General features: G+C 28.6%; 1 protein-coding gene across 2 annotated transcripts in view; it reads right to left on the reverse strand.

Moving 5' to 3' along the window:
* LOC108720673 (nose resistant to fluoxetine protein 6) overlaps positions 1-14,742 on the reverse strand; it is a 17,684-nt gene extending 2,942 nt beyond the window's left edge. For both annotated transcript variants that reach the window (XM_018444794.1, XM_018444793.1), the window contains exons 1-4: positions 13,872-14,742; positions 1,713-1,972; positions 960-1,135; positions 563-720 (exon numbers count right to left, since the gene is read on the reverse strand). In XM_018444794.1, coding sequence (XP_018300296.1) covers positions 563-720; positions 960-1,135; positions 1,713-1,972; positions 13,872-14,193 — 916 coding nt within the window. In that variant the 5' untranslated portion in view covers positions 14,194-14,742. The remainder of the gene's footprint in view (positions 1-562; positions 721-959; positions 1,136-1,712; positions 1,973-13,871) is intronic.
* Positions 14,743-16,758: the final 2,016 nt, after the last annotated feature.

The following is a 16,758-nucleotide window of genomic DNA, read 5'->3' on the forward strand; positions in this document are numbered from 1 at the left end:
TAGTTACTATATTACTGAAAGCAAGACTACATTTTATGTCTCGTGCATTTATAATTCTATAATTCTATAATTTTCAGTTTATACAATCTTTTAGATTCCTCACATTTTTTTCTACTTACATGATTTCTTATTTTTCCGGAATAGATGTCTCTTTAAAAATTAGTTTCCAAGATTAAAACCTAACGATTTTAATTTGATGTATGTATATTAATAACAAAATCTTGTTTTTTATTTAATTTTAAATTTGTCTTTCTTCAACAAATTTTAATTTAAAATATTTAAAGATTTATAAAGAAATATTTTAATATAAAAAGACTGAAGATAAAATTTCTAAAAGAACAAATTTTTGCTAGAAAAATTTAATTTTAAATTGATTAAAGAATCTATGCACAAAAAATGCATAAACTCTACAATATTTCTTTATAAGGAGCAAGAATTTTCGTTATTTTAATATATCGATACTATTTCGTTCAAATGGTACAAGTGGTAGCAAATGATCAGCATGATTAACAAGATGATCAATGATCAAAAAATCTTAGACATGAATATTGACTTTTTTTACCATTTATGACTTTCCGATCGCCATTAGTAAGATGATCGAGTTTTCCATGTTTCTCCAAATCATAGATTACATTTCTCTTACAGGCTGCCCTTTTTGACAGATAATAATCGTATCCAGTGCCAAGAATCATCAATATTAGAACCACCATACTGACGCCGCTAAAACGCATTAAATTCTAGCTTTTGCATCTGTTTGCTCGTGCATATTTAATCGACAAAATATATCAATATTTATCTTTTAATATATAACAATATTACTAAAAGTTATGTATATAAATTGTATTACATAAATTTTATATATTTTTGTCTTTGCAAAATATGATTTGTATTTTGTGATAATCAAATAGTCAAGTGCAAATCGTGGTAAATATTCAAGAATGTTTTTTTTATAAACTTACGATAGAACCCAGAAAACTGGATCTGTGTACATATCGTATGAAGTATGCTGGTCTCTGACTTTTTCAATTATCGAATGCTTCGCTGCAAATTCGCTTGCGGCGAGTTTCCCGATTACGGCGACGTCGGAAGCAGTGCATGAGAATGGCAGACAAACGCCCAAGTGAATCAGTTTTGTCTAACAAGAAAACAGCATATTTTTTTATATTGAAAACTTTACATAAAATAACATGCAATCTAAAAAAATTTTCTTTTCAAAAGTGCAAAATTCTTTCTAAATCAAGATGTTTCCTTAAAACTGAGCAATAACTCAAGAATTTGAAAAATGTATCTTAGTTTTTTGTAAAATTATATCTGTAATGAAACTTTGACTTTGATATGTATATTTAAAAACAATTATCAAGATATTAAAAATATAAACAACAATATATCAGCATTTTTTTACAACAATGTATCGGCCTATTTTTTTTTTCTGCTAAGTTTTTTTGAGAACATTACATTTATAAAAAACGGAATTTTGCATTTCGTATTTATGTTAGACCAGAAGAAATATTAAGTTTTACATTTTTATAAATATTTAATGTTTAGTATTATTAATATATTATGTTTATATTTTTAATAAATGGTATATGAATTTTTTTCATATTTATGAGAAAGAGAAAATAGATATAAAATAAATTAAAATAGAGAATATTTTTGAGATATTTTATTTGTAAATTATACATGTAAATTTGTAACATATCGATGATACTTACTGGTGTGTAAGATACGTTTACAGAAAGTTTTAGCATATAAAATCCCAGTTGAAAAGGCACTTCCACGGAATTTGTTTCGGACCAGGTATTAGCTCCGCTAAAACCTGTATTGATTGTAACTTCGGGATTATTTACGTGATTTTTTGAATATGTATGATGTGATGGATTTGTTCCAATGTAGTCGCATTCAGTAGCTGATCCCGTGAAATAAGTATTACCCCAGAAAAATCCATTAGTGAATCTACCAGATGCATCATCAACTGAAACAAGAAGGAATTTATCATCGGTAAATGTTTTACATATTTTATTTTAAATAACAAAAGTACGTTTAGAAATTTTTACTTTAAATTTAAGTAACTTATAAAATTATAAATTTCTGTTATATTTAAAAATGTAGCAAAGTCCATATCACATCTTTCGAATAACAAATTATAAACTTGCTATTATAGAAACGAAAGTTATTTTTTATTCAAATTTAAATCTCATAGGACCAACGTACAGAACTCACTAATAATATATAATAAAGGCCTATTGCCGGTCGAAGCTAGATCTTTAATTGCTTCTTTTTAAATAATTCAAATTGTGAATTATATATATACTATATATGTACTTGCATATATACCATATTTGTAGTCATACTCACTACGCGCCGAAATTTTTCCGGACTTTACAAACGCAGCTAAACTACTGAAATAATATCACAAATTAAATTTTGATGCTCAATAAACAACTATTGTAGAGATCTTAACCTAATAGAATCTGTAAATAAATTTTTAATCATTGCGAAAGATATTGGCCGGGAGTCGAACCCGGATCTCTTACATTCCATGTGAGCGTCCTTACCAGTTAGATTACCGAGGCAGTTATTTATTTTTTATTAAGATCTGTATTAAATAAAATAGAAATTCGAAATTTTTTACACATAAAAATTTTTTTTTAGTAAAAAAAAGGTGCGTTTTAATTAAAATCAATGGTAATATCTTTGCTCTTATTTGTATATAATTCTTTATTCAAATCTAGTTTTATTCAAGTATAAGAAACCTTTCATCAATCTAGTACTATAACCAATTATTAATCATGAATTTTGAATAACGAATAATTTTGCTTGATCTTAACTATTGATAAGATACAATAAGGTCTATTAAACTTTAAAATAAATTTTAAAACCGCGTAGGTCGTATTCAACCTCGACCTTACTATTAAAAGGTCGAATGAAAATTTAATCACGTGTCATAAGAATTACAAGACTTTCTCGTAAAGCTTCTTTTCTCGTGTCTTTATGTATTTTGAGTTGTCTTAAAAGACAATAATTAATTCTGTTTTATCAGTAAATAATGGAGTATTGATGTGAGTTTTTAATCTTGTAGGTGTCTAATATAAGACATGTAATTGATTATAATTGCTACTAAGATGTAATGTCTTGAAAGAAATTTAAAATAAAAATATTAGTTTTTTCATCATAATGAAGGATCAACGTAAGAATAAAGAATTTGTTTAGATTAAAAATTTTATTACATATTGGATTGGAAATGTTTTAAAAAAAGATTTAGAAAATTTAAAAGCTACAGTATGGTAAGAACGGTAGGCGTTTGTTTTGTGAGACTGTTGTTATATGATTGACGGAAATTTTTGATAGGCTTTGTGGAAGCATTATAAATCTTAGAATCCTAAAATGAAAGTTTCTCGAGTTATTGGTAAAAGTAAACATTGCACTATATAAATGATATAATTATATGTATAAAACAATAATCCACACAGCGGAATGTTGCGGCACGTAATATGATTCATAAATTAGCCAGCACTAATGGTTGGTTATTATCTAATATGAAATTAGTAATCTTTGCTTAAATGCCGAGACGCAGTGCGTAATTTCTGATTAAATAACCAGGCTGCGTAATCGTCGTGAGCACGCGAGCTTTTTTGCAAGTGATGCAATAAAGTATTCTTGTTATCGTGGACAACACGTAATGCAACGACGATCGTCATTGGGAAGGCGCGAAGACGGCGAGGCTTATGTTCGGAGTGATTTCAATGAAGTACATACTTTCTATTCAGGAAGTAAAAGATATTATCTAATCGTCAGTACGGTGATGGATTTACAGGATTGCATTACATAGGTCTTAGCTCGATCGCGATTCCGTTATGTCATGCTTGCGGCTACAGCTGCGGTCGACGTCATCAGTGTTTTTCGTGCCCGCGAGATTCATTCCGGATATCTTTTACTTTTTTCGTTCATCACCCATTCCCTACTTTCGGTTCGGTAAAATTTTATGGCACAGTACAATATGATGTCAAGTTCTAGTAATTGATTCTTTCGAATTTCATTTAAATTAATTTTAATTAAATAATTTTAATCAAATTTATGATGATAAAATAAGATAGTAAAAAATACCTAAAAAATTATCAATTTTAATTTAAACAATTTATACTAATATAACAATAATTAATTTTTAATTTAAACAACCTTTAGTTTATTGATTGTACTATTATTTGTTTCTTCGCACGGATTAAATATTATTTATAAAATTATCTTTCTTAACAAAGATGATATTTATGATCTTGGAAATTGGGCGTATTATTGCATGATTTTTTAAATAATATTAAAATATAATTTTTTTTCTATTCGATTGGTATAAAGTATTATCTATTAACAACACAACAACAAGTATTAAAGTAGATATACCAGCTAATTTTAATTTAAAAGAAAAAAATCAATTTTATCAATTTAAACGAAAATTATACCAATTATTTAAACATATGCAAAATTAAGCTGGAAAAATTATCAATTCATTTATATATAAATGTTTCTATGTCTGTTTCAATTTAGCAAATTTTGATTTTATGATTATATTCTACGATATCTAAAAAAATTTGTTAAAAACGTTTCTTTAATTTATTTTTATCGAAATTATAATATATAAGTTTACAATGTAAAATTTTTTGAATTTTTATGAAAAATTTTACAGAATAGTAAAAATCAAAACGACATTTGAAAAATTTTATATCTTTTATAATCTTCAATTTTAATAGACTTTCACTTATAATTAACATTCACTACCATTATTTCATGAATTTCGTGACACAATGCGGATTCATATTGTCATTAGCATGACAATAAATTTCGCGTCATAACAACTCAGTTTCATTGCAGAACATTCTAAAGTCAAGTTCAGCCTTGCCTTGCAGTTCAATTTATTTTCGTCGAAACATAAATGTGCAATGTTATATTTGATCTTATTGAGTCTTGGGGAAAATAGTGGTAATGCTACGTCATATTTTATTCACGTGCAAGGTGTCAAGTAGCTTATTATTTTACTTATCAGTCTTCATACTAAATACAGATTATCATATTTCATACTTAATGCTAAAATAACAATAATAATTAATTTATTAACATAAAAACATTATATATATAAAATATAATACACATACACACACACACACACACACACACACACACAAAATGTACGTGTACATTATATTACAATTGTGTGTATACCCTTTTGAAAATATTACATATTCTTATTTACAGTGTTTTCCATTATCTAGATAAAATTATCTAGATAATTATATAGATGAAGAAATGGCTTTATCTTATCTTTATCTAGATTATTAAGAATATAGATTATCTTTATCTTATCTTAGATAAAATCTTTTCAAATTAACTAAGATTGTAGAAGAGTATTGTAAAAAAATATCTATATAACTTCTAGTAGTAGTTGATGAGAATTTTTTTATGGTATAGATAAAACTGGAATTAATATGACATCTGCAGTCATAATTCAAAGCGATTGAAGTACTTTCATATTTAGAAGATAAATCTAAGGAATTAGATATTCTTAATTTGTATCCATACGTCAAACAAATTTTTTTTAAATATGACACATCATTGCCATTATCAGCCATTATATAGAGCGCCTTTTTATTTGTGGACAACGAATATTAAGTACTTTACTTAATTATTAATTTCACGTAGAAACCATTTGTTAGACGAAATGTACAAAAAACTTTTATTCGTAAAAAATAAAGATTAATGAAAATATAAATACATTTTTTGTATCCTAATGCCCAATTTCTTCACTTCCAGATAAGTTGCGGATACCCTTATTCAGGAGATATCTCCATTGTATTCTAGGAGATATCTCTTAGATAAAGTTATCTAGAGGTGAAGAAATTGAGCATAAATCGGTTTACTGCCTAATAGTTAGTTAAAAACAAAGTTATCTTAAAAATTATCTAGATAAAAATTTTTTTAATTTCATCTTTTATCTAGATTAATATAAAGTTAATCATCTTCACCTTATCTAAGATACATTTTTGTGTGATTTATCTTATCTATATCTAGATAATTTTTAATTTCTAAGCGCAACACTGCTTATTTATTTCAGTTTATTGTTAGATACGCTTCGCATTTTGAATGTTTTAAATTTTGTGTTACAATCGTAATATATTTAGAAATTCTTGAATTATTAATTACTTTTATTACATCTCCCTGAGAGTTTTAGATACTCAAATTAGATATAGAAATTAATTATTTGAATTTATTGCTGGGTTAAATTTCATAAACAGGAAGATAAAGGCCAAGCAGTAAATGCTGTATTGTGCCGACACTCGAGTGTTGAAAGTTGCAAAAGAAAGTGAACGTGCGAAGATAATGACATTGCACTTTACCGCTCCTGTTTCTCTCAAGTGGAATTTTTTAGTGCTATTTTAAGAACTAGAGAGAGAGAGAGAGAGAGAGAGAATTCTCATTATTCAATTTACAGTTTGCTCAACTTTAAGAGACTTCTACATTCCATATTTTTGTAACATATCACAACCAATACTGTTAATAGATAGTTGTGTAACAAGAATTCAAAGTTGTGCTTGGCCATGACATAAGACCGTATATAATTAACGTTCGTGAACGTAGCAATAAAAATTATTTCGGGTATAAGGATCCAATTAAAATGATACCTCTAGATCATTAAGTTAAGTAATGTAATCACAATCTACTTATTGTAGAAACACATATGGTATTCTAGTATATATTTTTCTTTAAACTTTATGATAATTATATAAATTAATAATAATAAAATAGTTTTGGTAATTATTTAATAATAGTCAGTAATAATACTTATTAATTAAAAAGAGATCAGGTATATATTTCATATTAAGTAGAGGATATGTATAAAACTGAATATTTTATTCAATCAAAATATATTTAGTTTTTCTGCTTCTGTGTATTCTCAACTTTATTGCAAGCTTTTATTGCAAGCTTTTACTGCTTGCTTTTTTGATAGTACATATATATATATATGTATATACATATACTTACTCTGTTACATATAATTGTAATAGATATATATATATATAATATGTAGCGGAGAAAGTAGTTTGGAAAGAGAAACGCACGACGTTTGCACTTTACATATCTTATTGGTATGATAATATTATATACTGTTTAACTAGCACCAGCAATATTAATGTCCTATAGTTTGACATAGGTTTACATTTTTAGATACAGTGCAGATCGCACTAAAGATTTTAAATAAGCGTCCTTGATTACTAATTGAAAAAGAAAGTACATGTTTCTTTGTTTCACGCAATGTTCTGGTGAAAGCGTTCAATCTTTTTCACCAGAATTCAGAAGGATCATTACTGGTTCTGAAATTTTAATTTTAAATAAAAGTTCATTTGTTTTATTAATTTAAAATCTTTTTGATCTTTCCACACAGAATTAATATACCTGCTGATTTTGATTAATGTGCTTCGTTCCTCATTAGGTTAAATTCACAATTATTTTAGCTACTTGCGCAACTGATTGTTTTCACGGTGAGTGTCAAATGAAATCTTTTTCGTATCTATTATATATTCGGATAGAATATTGCGACGAATTTTATACGGACTACATTTCAGAAAATAACGGTTTATGCTAATAATCTCCTTCTAATATCAAGATGATATACTTACCGATTGTTCTTATTTGAGTACGATAATTCTTAATAAGAATATTGATGAATATTGGTGAATCTTATCATAAGATAAAATATATAATGTAAAGACATTCAAAACAATGTTTTCTTCATGTAGTATAACTATTAGAAATAAAGTTTAAAAGTAAAACCAGGCTCAATTAATAATTTACCTATATTATAACTTGTGGAAATTTTTGTGAGATTATACAAAAAACAATAATTCGTTTATATTACAAATCCAATTAGAATTAAGAACAGTCTGTATTATCTTGTGACTTGCAATTATTTAGAAGATCATTAACATAAACCAGTTTCTAAGATGTTTTTAGTAGCACAATTATGACACAATATTGATCAAATATTAGTCCAATATATTCCCAACATAACGTATCGCCAATAAATTGCTACTAATGTGGTATTTATCTATGGCTAAATAAGATCCGTCGCAATATTCTGTATAAAAAAGTTAAAGAAAAATTGGCAAAGAAGAATTAAAATTATAGGAAATTATTTCTAGCCATATAATTTTATCTTTTATGCAATGGTTGTTTTTATAAAGCGAGATATTGAATTGACAATTCGCGAGCGTAATAAAAGCGAGAATATGGATTGTAAAACATGCATGCCAAAGAGATGCGGTAACTTTCTTTTTCTGACATACGCAGAAATGTAATAACCTCGATATATGAAAGTGAAACGCGATCCGTTTCTAATGCAACGCCTTAGCTGTCATTTATGGTTGCTCTATTGCAACAATAAGATTAGTACATTCCAAAGTGAATCTGCAATTGGTAGCTGATGAAATGATCAATCGCAACAATAAACACTCTTTTGTTTACTCTTTTGTTTGTTGTCAATTAGGCAATTCGATTAAAATATAAAATTATTTTTGTAAGAAATTAGAATATTGAGAAAATTCAAAATTTACTCCAGAAGAATCGTTAAACAGAAATTTGACAAATTTATATTTAAAATATATTTTATTTTTTCTTTAATAAAATTAACTATTAGAAATAAAATAAAGGCTTATTAGATCTGCATTATTTAATAGATTATGTTAACATACTCAAAAAGCCTAGCTTATGCTATTTTAAGATCATTTAACATAACTTATATCGTTATCTAATTTTCTAATCGATCTAGTTACGTGATGACTTAATTTCTTCTTAATATATAATTATCAGCACGAAGCTCGTTTATTACGCCACATCTACGTGTTCTTTAATTTAAAAAATTACACCTTTTAACGAGAGAAATTACTGAAATTTAAAAAAACAGACTTTTTTATTTTTTTTTTCACCGACTTCGTTGTTTTTTCTTTACGCAATCGTATTTTCTGATAATTACTATACGCGAAAAAATTGTTGCATAAACCAGAACGCGGTACAAATTAGATACTTTTATACATAACTCTATCAAACGTATTAGTCGAGATAACCAGTAATTCAATCATAATTCTGATTAGTACATCATATACATTTGTATACAAATCAAATACATTTTGTTTGTACTTCTTGTTAATATAAAAACGTTTTTCTCAGTGTACAAAAGTAATAAATTGCTATAATGGACATGTTTCCGTCCGTTGAAATAAAATAAGATTATCATAAAATATACGGAAGGTATGGATAACAGTTCCGTTAGCGACATTATTGTGAGATCGATATCGTTTGATCGGTAAGTTAATTTTACTTAATTTTAACATCAATCACTGTCAGTTGCAAATCTATGATTATGTTTTTCTGCAAATAGCGTAATACATTATAACACAGTAATTATTTAATCAGCTTTAATCACATGTATAATGGGAACACTACAGTTGCGTATCTGAAGGATCGCTGGCAGATGATAAATAAATTTTCTGTATTGTTCTTTCTAGGTCTAGCTTTAAAAAGAAAATTTCAAAAGTTTTAAATAATTTTTAGTTAATATTTGTGGATAATAATTGATCAAATATCTTTATCGTTTTATATAATTTAAAGTATGCTAGATTTAATGTAAATATAATAATTCACATCGGAAAATGCGAGTCATCGCACATGGCAGATTTTATGAATACCTGTGCGTAATCACAAAGATACGTGCAAATAAACAGGATATTGCACGAGGAACAAGTCGTTTGGCCAGTAATACAAACGCGTTTCCGCGAAAGCGAAAGCTTACGATGTCATCGCCGCCAGTCGCCACTGTCGCTGTCATGTAATTTTTTCTTTTTTCAAATAGTATAATTTTGATAATTGCAATGCCAATTTGGGCTCACCACTTTCTAATGCCAGTCGAGTGGCATCTCCGTCTTTGCAACTCGATTGTAAAACGTGTATACTTACGTATTTACTTAGTACATATAATTTTGTTTATCTAATCACTTAGAGAGATCATTTACGTAACTTGAATGGATCTTGTGATTGACGCTTTTGAAGGGCATGAGAAGAAACGTGGTCGAAAATAAAATTTTGTATTTCTTTCTTTGTAATTACAGAAACTTGAGAAGTACCCTAAAAATAAAATATTTAGGCTTTACATGAAATATTTTTAGACATTTTTGTCTCTGTAAATAAATAAACAGAATGTGTAACTTTACTACATCAAGTATTTTTACTGACATCTTTACTTTGTCTCCGCAAATAAACAGGATGTGACTTCTGTGTTGCGTTTTACGCGGTTGTATATAGCATTAATAATGGCATCTTTTTCAACAGATTTTGATCTACTGAATATATAACATTGTAGAAACCAGGAAGTGACATTTTCTAAACAGAAACAACATATAGCCAGCGCAGATAGATGGAAATAACGCTTTCGTGTCGAAAGAGCGGCGTCGTTCGAAACAAATGGCCCTTCAGGCATCATAACGATTATGCTTTCCTCGGACATTGTTCAAGGAAATTCTCTCGGACAATTCTCTCGTTATAGTGTTGCGGAGCCTTTCACCTTTCGTACATCAAGTTCGCGAAATTCACGAATACCATTATAGTGATACAGGTTGCGGACTCATGAAGAGTGAAAGTAGTGGCCGGTTAAGGAGAATGCTTTCCGGTCGTCGAGAAGCGTTGCTTCAAGGTGGACTCAAATCGAGCTGGCAAGGACGAACGAGCAAAACGTTCACAATGGTTCAACGAATATGAGCGAGTGTAATGAACTTTTGTCTCTATTGATAAGAAATGAAATCTGATTCATTGATATAAATTCTCGTTCAAACTTGCAGCGTCATCCACACTCAATGAAATTCGTTTATTTGTATTGGTATTTCATCCTCTTCACTTTGATTGGATCTTTATACACGCAATATGATCGTAGATGTTTGCCAGAGAGAGAGAGAGAGAGGCAAAGAGAGGAAGAAAGAGAGAGAACGGTAATTGAAACTCATTTGCAAAAATTGTACTTGTAAAATCCTCGTTTATTGTTTTCTTTTCGCGAATCGTTGTCGATATTTTTAAAATAACCTTTTCTAAAATCGTGACATTGGCATTTTGTTTTCACAAGAATGAATGCAAGAAGGTAAACCCTGACCCACTTAAAATCTCGAAACTATCTGAACCGCAGACGGCTTTCCTCTTAAGTTCCTGTTCATATGAAGAAATTCACATGAAGAAAGAAGGCGTGTTTATTTAAATATATTGAGCACAGTTATATAGCGGAATAATTTGAATATCTTGCAGCTAAGATTCAAGAATAGATAAAGTTTTTTTGACATAAATATAAACTAGAACTAGTAAACTAGAACTAGAAATAAAGGTCAATTAATTTACGTCATAAATATTTGAATATTTATGAACGTAAATGGGACGAATTAATACTAATGATATGTAAATATTTAAATTTAATAAATATTCAAATATTTCTTCAATATTTACAAATATTATGACATTAAAACATATTTTATATTTAATATAAGTGACAAATTATAATATGTCACATTAAAATATATTTAATTTTAATTTTGAATGTATCACGATTTCTCTAAATATATTTAGGATCTTTGATATTCCTGCGAATTTTATTTCATTGTTTATAAGAAATAAATGTACAAGATTAAATGTATAATCAATAAATATTTGTACATGTATTTATGTATCGAATAACGTGTAATTGAAACATCATCTTTTTACTTTCACCGCACTACTTTCAGATGGCATAACGTTGAAAGGAAAAGTACGTAACGACTGATTGTGCTCATAATTTTAGCATCTTAAGAAAATTCTACAATATTTAACCAGATTGTATATTTTAATATTATTTCGATTATGTCAGTTTCTAAATGAAATTAGGTCCTGCAAATTTCTTCTTAAATTTTGTTATGCAGTTTAATCAAATTTTGGAAAATATAAAAGATATTCTTTCAGTAATATACGTTTTTTTAACAAAAATAATATTGTAAAAAATATCTAACTAATATACGTATCTTTTCAGATAAAAATTTGGTAATATTCAAACAAATCAAATTAAAATAAAAAATCAAACGACGGACGATGTTAAGATGTTCTTAATGTTTCTAAAAAAAAAAGCAATCGCGATTTGCAATTTATGTACGTTCAGCAAACGTATCAATTGATCAAGGAAAGTGAAGACCGCCGAAGGCGTGACTCGTTAAACGAAATCGCATCGAATGTTTCGCGTGAAGCCGACACGTTTGATCGGCTCTTTCTTGTGTCGCTAAAAGTGAAACCTCGTGACGAAAGTAGGCAAACGGGAGGAAACCGGAAAGCAGACGTTGTTTAGTGAGAATGCTCCTGGCCAGTTCATCAACATGACTTTGACGTCGGCGTGTCCTATTTCTGCCGTACGTAACCGGATAGCGCGAGAACAGTGTTCTCAAAACTTTAACCGACTGTAATCTTAACGGTAAACTTTTCGAACAAACCCAAAATCGATATTTACTCGGGGAAAGTTACGAAGAGTGTCATAATCTACTGGCTTCGTCATACTTAACATTAAATATCTTCCTTGGTAGAGTTCTCAAATTGGGATTCCACAAAATTAAAATCGGAGACTCTATCATTACAATAAACGACGAACAATTTCGAGATGTGCCGTGCAAACATTTCGTTCCCACAGTCGTGATGCAACTGGAAGGGGATCATTCGAATAACTCGCATCTCACCAAATGATTTAGCACGATTATCTGCAGTGCAATGTAACGTAGAAAGCTGCATGAGAGAGAAAGTTGTAATGCATAGGAAGTTACATATACACACGGCACATACAAAACCGTTCGATATGAGATAGAGTACGATATAATCAGATCAAAAATTCAATATATTACGTTTAGTATAACGTAATTGATTATGTAAAGTATTATATATAATAATAACGTGTATTATAGAGTACTTGTTATGACGTAAAAATAGTTATAACAATTATGTAATGCAACTAGAGGCATCGATAACGTTGAATTTATAAAATGCAAGTTTGTAATTCAAATTGTAGCAATTAATTAAAAAAAACAAACGATTAAAGATAGAGATATACTCGAAATAGGAAATCAACGATGTATATCCATTATCTTCTTTAATGTATATTCCGTTGTGACGAAGTTGTATTAAAAACAACTTCCTGTGTATGGCAAACAACTTATTTCAAGAACGAAGAGAATCCTGTTCTTGTAGTAAAAAAGGGATGAAGGTCATCCTCTTTGATCCTTCATTCCCTTTTCAACTGCGAGATAGAACCACGTAAAGCTTCGAGTAATACACAAACTAGTGTTTTAAAATAATATTTATATATTGCAGCTAAGCATTAAATAAACTGTAAAACAATTGATAAATTGATAAAAACCGATAGTTTGATCCTATAAATATAAAACTTATAAATATAAATTTATATTAGCAAATAATTGCTCAAATTATTATTTTCGCGAGAAAATAATAAAAATAATTAGAGATTGATCAACACAAATGATATTATTATTTTTATAATAAATAAATAAGCCACTTTAAATTAATCGGTAAAAGTTATATTAAAATTATGTACACGGTAACATTAAAAAATTTATATATATATATTTATTACTCATATACTGTGAGATACACAATTTTCATAAGAATCTTAATTTATTAAAAAGAAAAAAATATCTTTTTTAATATACAGAAAGGAGAAACTTTAATCAAGTTTTGAGAATTTATAAAATTAGAATTAAAATAACAACAGTTAAACTGAACAATAAAATAATATTAATGAACAAAAATTGAAGGGTTGAACTTACCTTTAAGAGCCCATAATTCTTCGTTCTTCAGAGCATCGATGTATGTCGTAATGTCTTTGCCGCATTGTACTCCGACCGGATACTTTCCTTCGATCCAATTTCTTACTAAATTACGCGCACTAAAAACGTCCAACATCTCCGACAGGCTGGTCCAGTTTTTTTCAACTACATTAATCGTCATTGGCAAGCTTCGTACTCGGAGAGTCGGTTCCTCTGCGGCATTGTTCGGAATATTCGTAGATATTTCTTCGGCGTGGATAGAAACATAGATCGCGGAAAATATGAGTAAAGTTAGAAACGGCAGATGCATTATGCTCCGCATGTTTATCTCATAAATGTTCACAAAAAAAGATGTATTTAGCGTTTACAGAAAATTTGAGCGAAATTCACTAGATCCACATAATCGGCATTTAGACAAATCTTTGAAATCGATTGTCAAGATCAGCAAAAAATTTTCTCTTCTTCTGGCAGTCGATCTTCTTGATTTGATAGACAAATGTTCACAAAATATTTGACTTTGAGCAAATAAAATATCGATTTTCTGTCAGGATGCTCATGACATTGCAAGAAATATCATTAATTTGTCAAAAAAACTTGCGTATTTATTTCAGCATTTGAACGATGGGACTCTTAATGACGTCTGAACAAAACTGCGTTATATTTGCATCTTCACTTCTGAGTTGCCTATCAGAGAATTCTGATAATGCGATTTTTTTAAGTTCATGATAACTTCCAGACGTTGATATTGTTGCGACCGCTCTCAGAAAGAAAGAGAAAAAGAAATGAATATAAAAAAGATGATTGACTACGTGTGTCTTCAGATGGATCCTTCTGCCCTGCTGGATGACCACGGATCAACTGTACGGGCCGGTTGTGGTCCGACCAATGGTTCTGAAATGTTCTCGCGGTATTATAATGAAAATGATGGTGGGGCGAAGTCTCCCTGTGGAGTGAAAATCGAAAACCTTTAGAGTGGTCGGTGCGCGCGAAACAGTGCGAGCTTATCGACACGTGTGTTCGCGTGCGTTCTAGTCATTTAACGTTAGAGAGACTTTTCTTAGTCAATTTAAACTAATTTTTCTCTTGAAGTAATTGAATAGCGTAACTAAGAACTGCTTTTTATGTATGAATCTTTGATAAAAATCGCTCTGATTGAAAAATCCACTATTAGAATTACACAATCTTACGGTCGAAAGACGTTTTCCATATGTGGGATTCAATTTAAATCTGTTGTTAAAATGCTAAAGATCGACTAAAATTTTCATAATTATCGTCAAAGCAATATATTTCATCTTTTATATAATCTCGTGTAAAGATGGAACTCTTTTAAAACTATTTCGTCTTAAAACTTTTGCTTTGAAAAGAATAAGTCTGCATTTATGAATTTTCTATATTCGAAAAATATACATGTGTATTAATGAAATTCCTGGAATGCGTCATTTTAAAAGCATAAGAGCATTGCACAATTATAATTTCGATCTCGCATATAGCGTTATCCGGTAAGAGCTGGTGTTTAGTTCGAAAAATTTATCTGATTAGTATCATATCAGTTTCAATTAAAATTGCATTATCGATTTCAATTACAAATTTTGACGAATATAAAAGCTGTATCTTTTTGATAAACAACCCAGATAGCACAGAATATTTATGAAAATATTTATTAATATTCATTTTTTTTAAATGTTATATAGATATTTCATACATATTTTATATAAAGCTTTATTCGAAATATTATTAAAATATAGACCAAATATTTTATAATATATATGTGATAAATATAAATAAATATTTCTAAAAAGTGTTTTTTACTTGGATTATAATGTATCATTAAGTATTTTCACAGCATTTTATCACACTATAACATTTACAATAAATATTTCATATTATTTATAACAAATGTTTATGATCTGTGCAATCTAAGACCACAAAAATATATTTATAAAAAATATTGAAAATAAATCTTACAAATATTTATAAATATTTTGTAAATATTTTATAAATATTGTGTGCTGCCTGTGAGGTAATACACATACATGTTGAAGCAACAGTTTCGTAATTTTATATTCAGACGATAAAATGTAACATTATTCAAAGACATTTAGAGAAGTCATAAAAAAATTATATTTATTATATAATTTAATAGCGACTAAAGATATATTTAATTAAAAATTGATTTACGATAACTATTTCCCACCTATTTCAATTAGCAATAATAAAGTAGCTGGTGCTAAAATAATCTACGAGGAACAAAATACAGTACGGGCCATGCTGTTTTCGATTATGAATTGCAAAACTTTCAGCATCGTTTCGCATGACTTCGTGTTGGATTAATGATGGACCCTAGAAGTTTCACCGTGAAATTTCATACTATTAGAGGATGTCTTCTCTTTCTCTCTTACTAATTCTTTGACAAACTATCATTGGTTGTTCAGTCATGCTGAAACTTCTTTTTTCTCGGAACTCTTTGACGATGCATGAGTATCACTCGTAATGTCGACAAAAAAATGAAAAAAAAATCTTTTTTATACATTAAAGTATTACTGCAGGGTGTTTAGATGTTCGATCATATTAATCATTTATTTGCCGTAATAAGTAGTTTCCAAAAATAACTTTCTCAATATACCATTGACAATTATAGAACACTTTCCATAAATATTTTAATTTACAAATATATTATATCAATGTAGAAAACATTTAGCATTATTTATGAAGAAGAGAAAATGGTAATGGTCTACTGCGTTTTTTATGCAATTTTTATGCGACTAGCCTATTACAAGCGCGCGCTCCGCGCGCGATGACCTACGTCTAGATACATCGGCACCTTCACTTAATTAAATCTTAATGAATAAAATATATAATAATGCGCTTTCAAAATCCTCAAGAAAAA

Source organism: Mycetomoellerius zeteki, unplaced genomic scaffold (genome assembly GCF_001594055.1).
Source record: "Mycetomoellerius zeteki isolate Tzet28-1 unplaced genomic scaffold, Tzet1.0 scaffold155, whole genome shotgun sequence".
NCBI lineage: Eukaryota > Metazoa > Arthropoda > Insecta > Hymenoptera > Formicidae > Mycetomoellerius > Mycetomoellerius zeteki.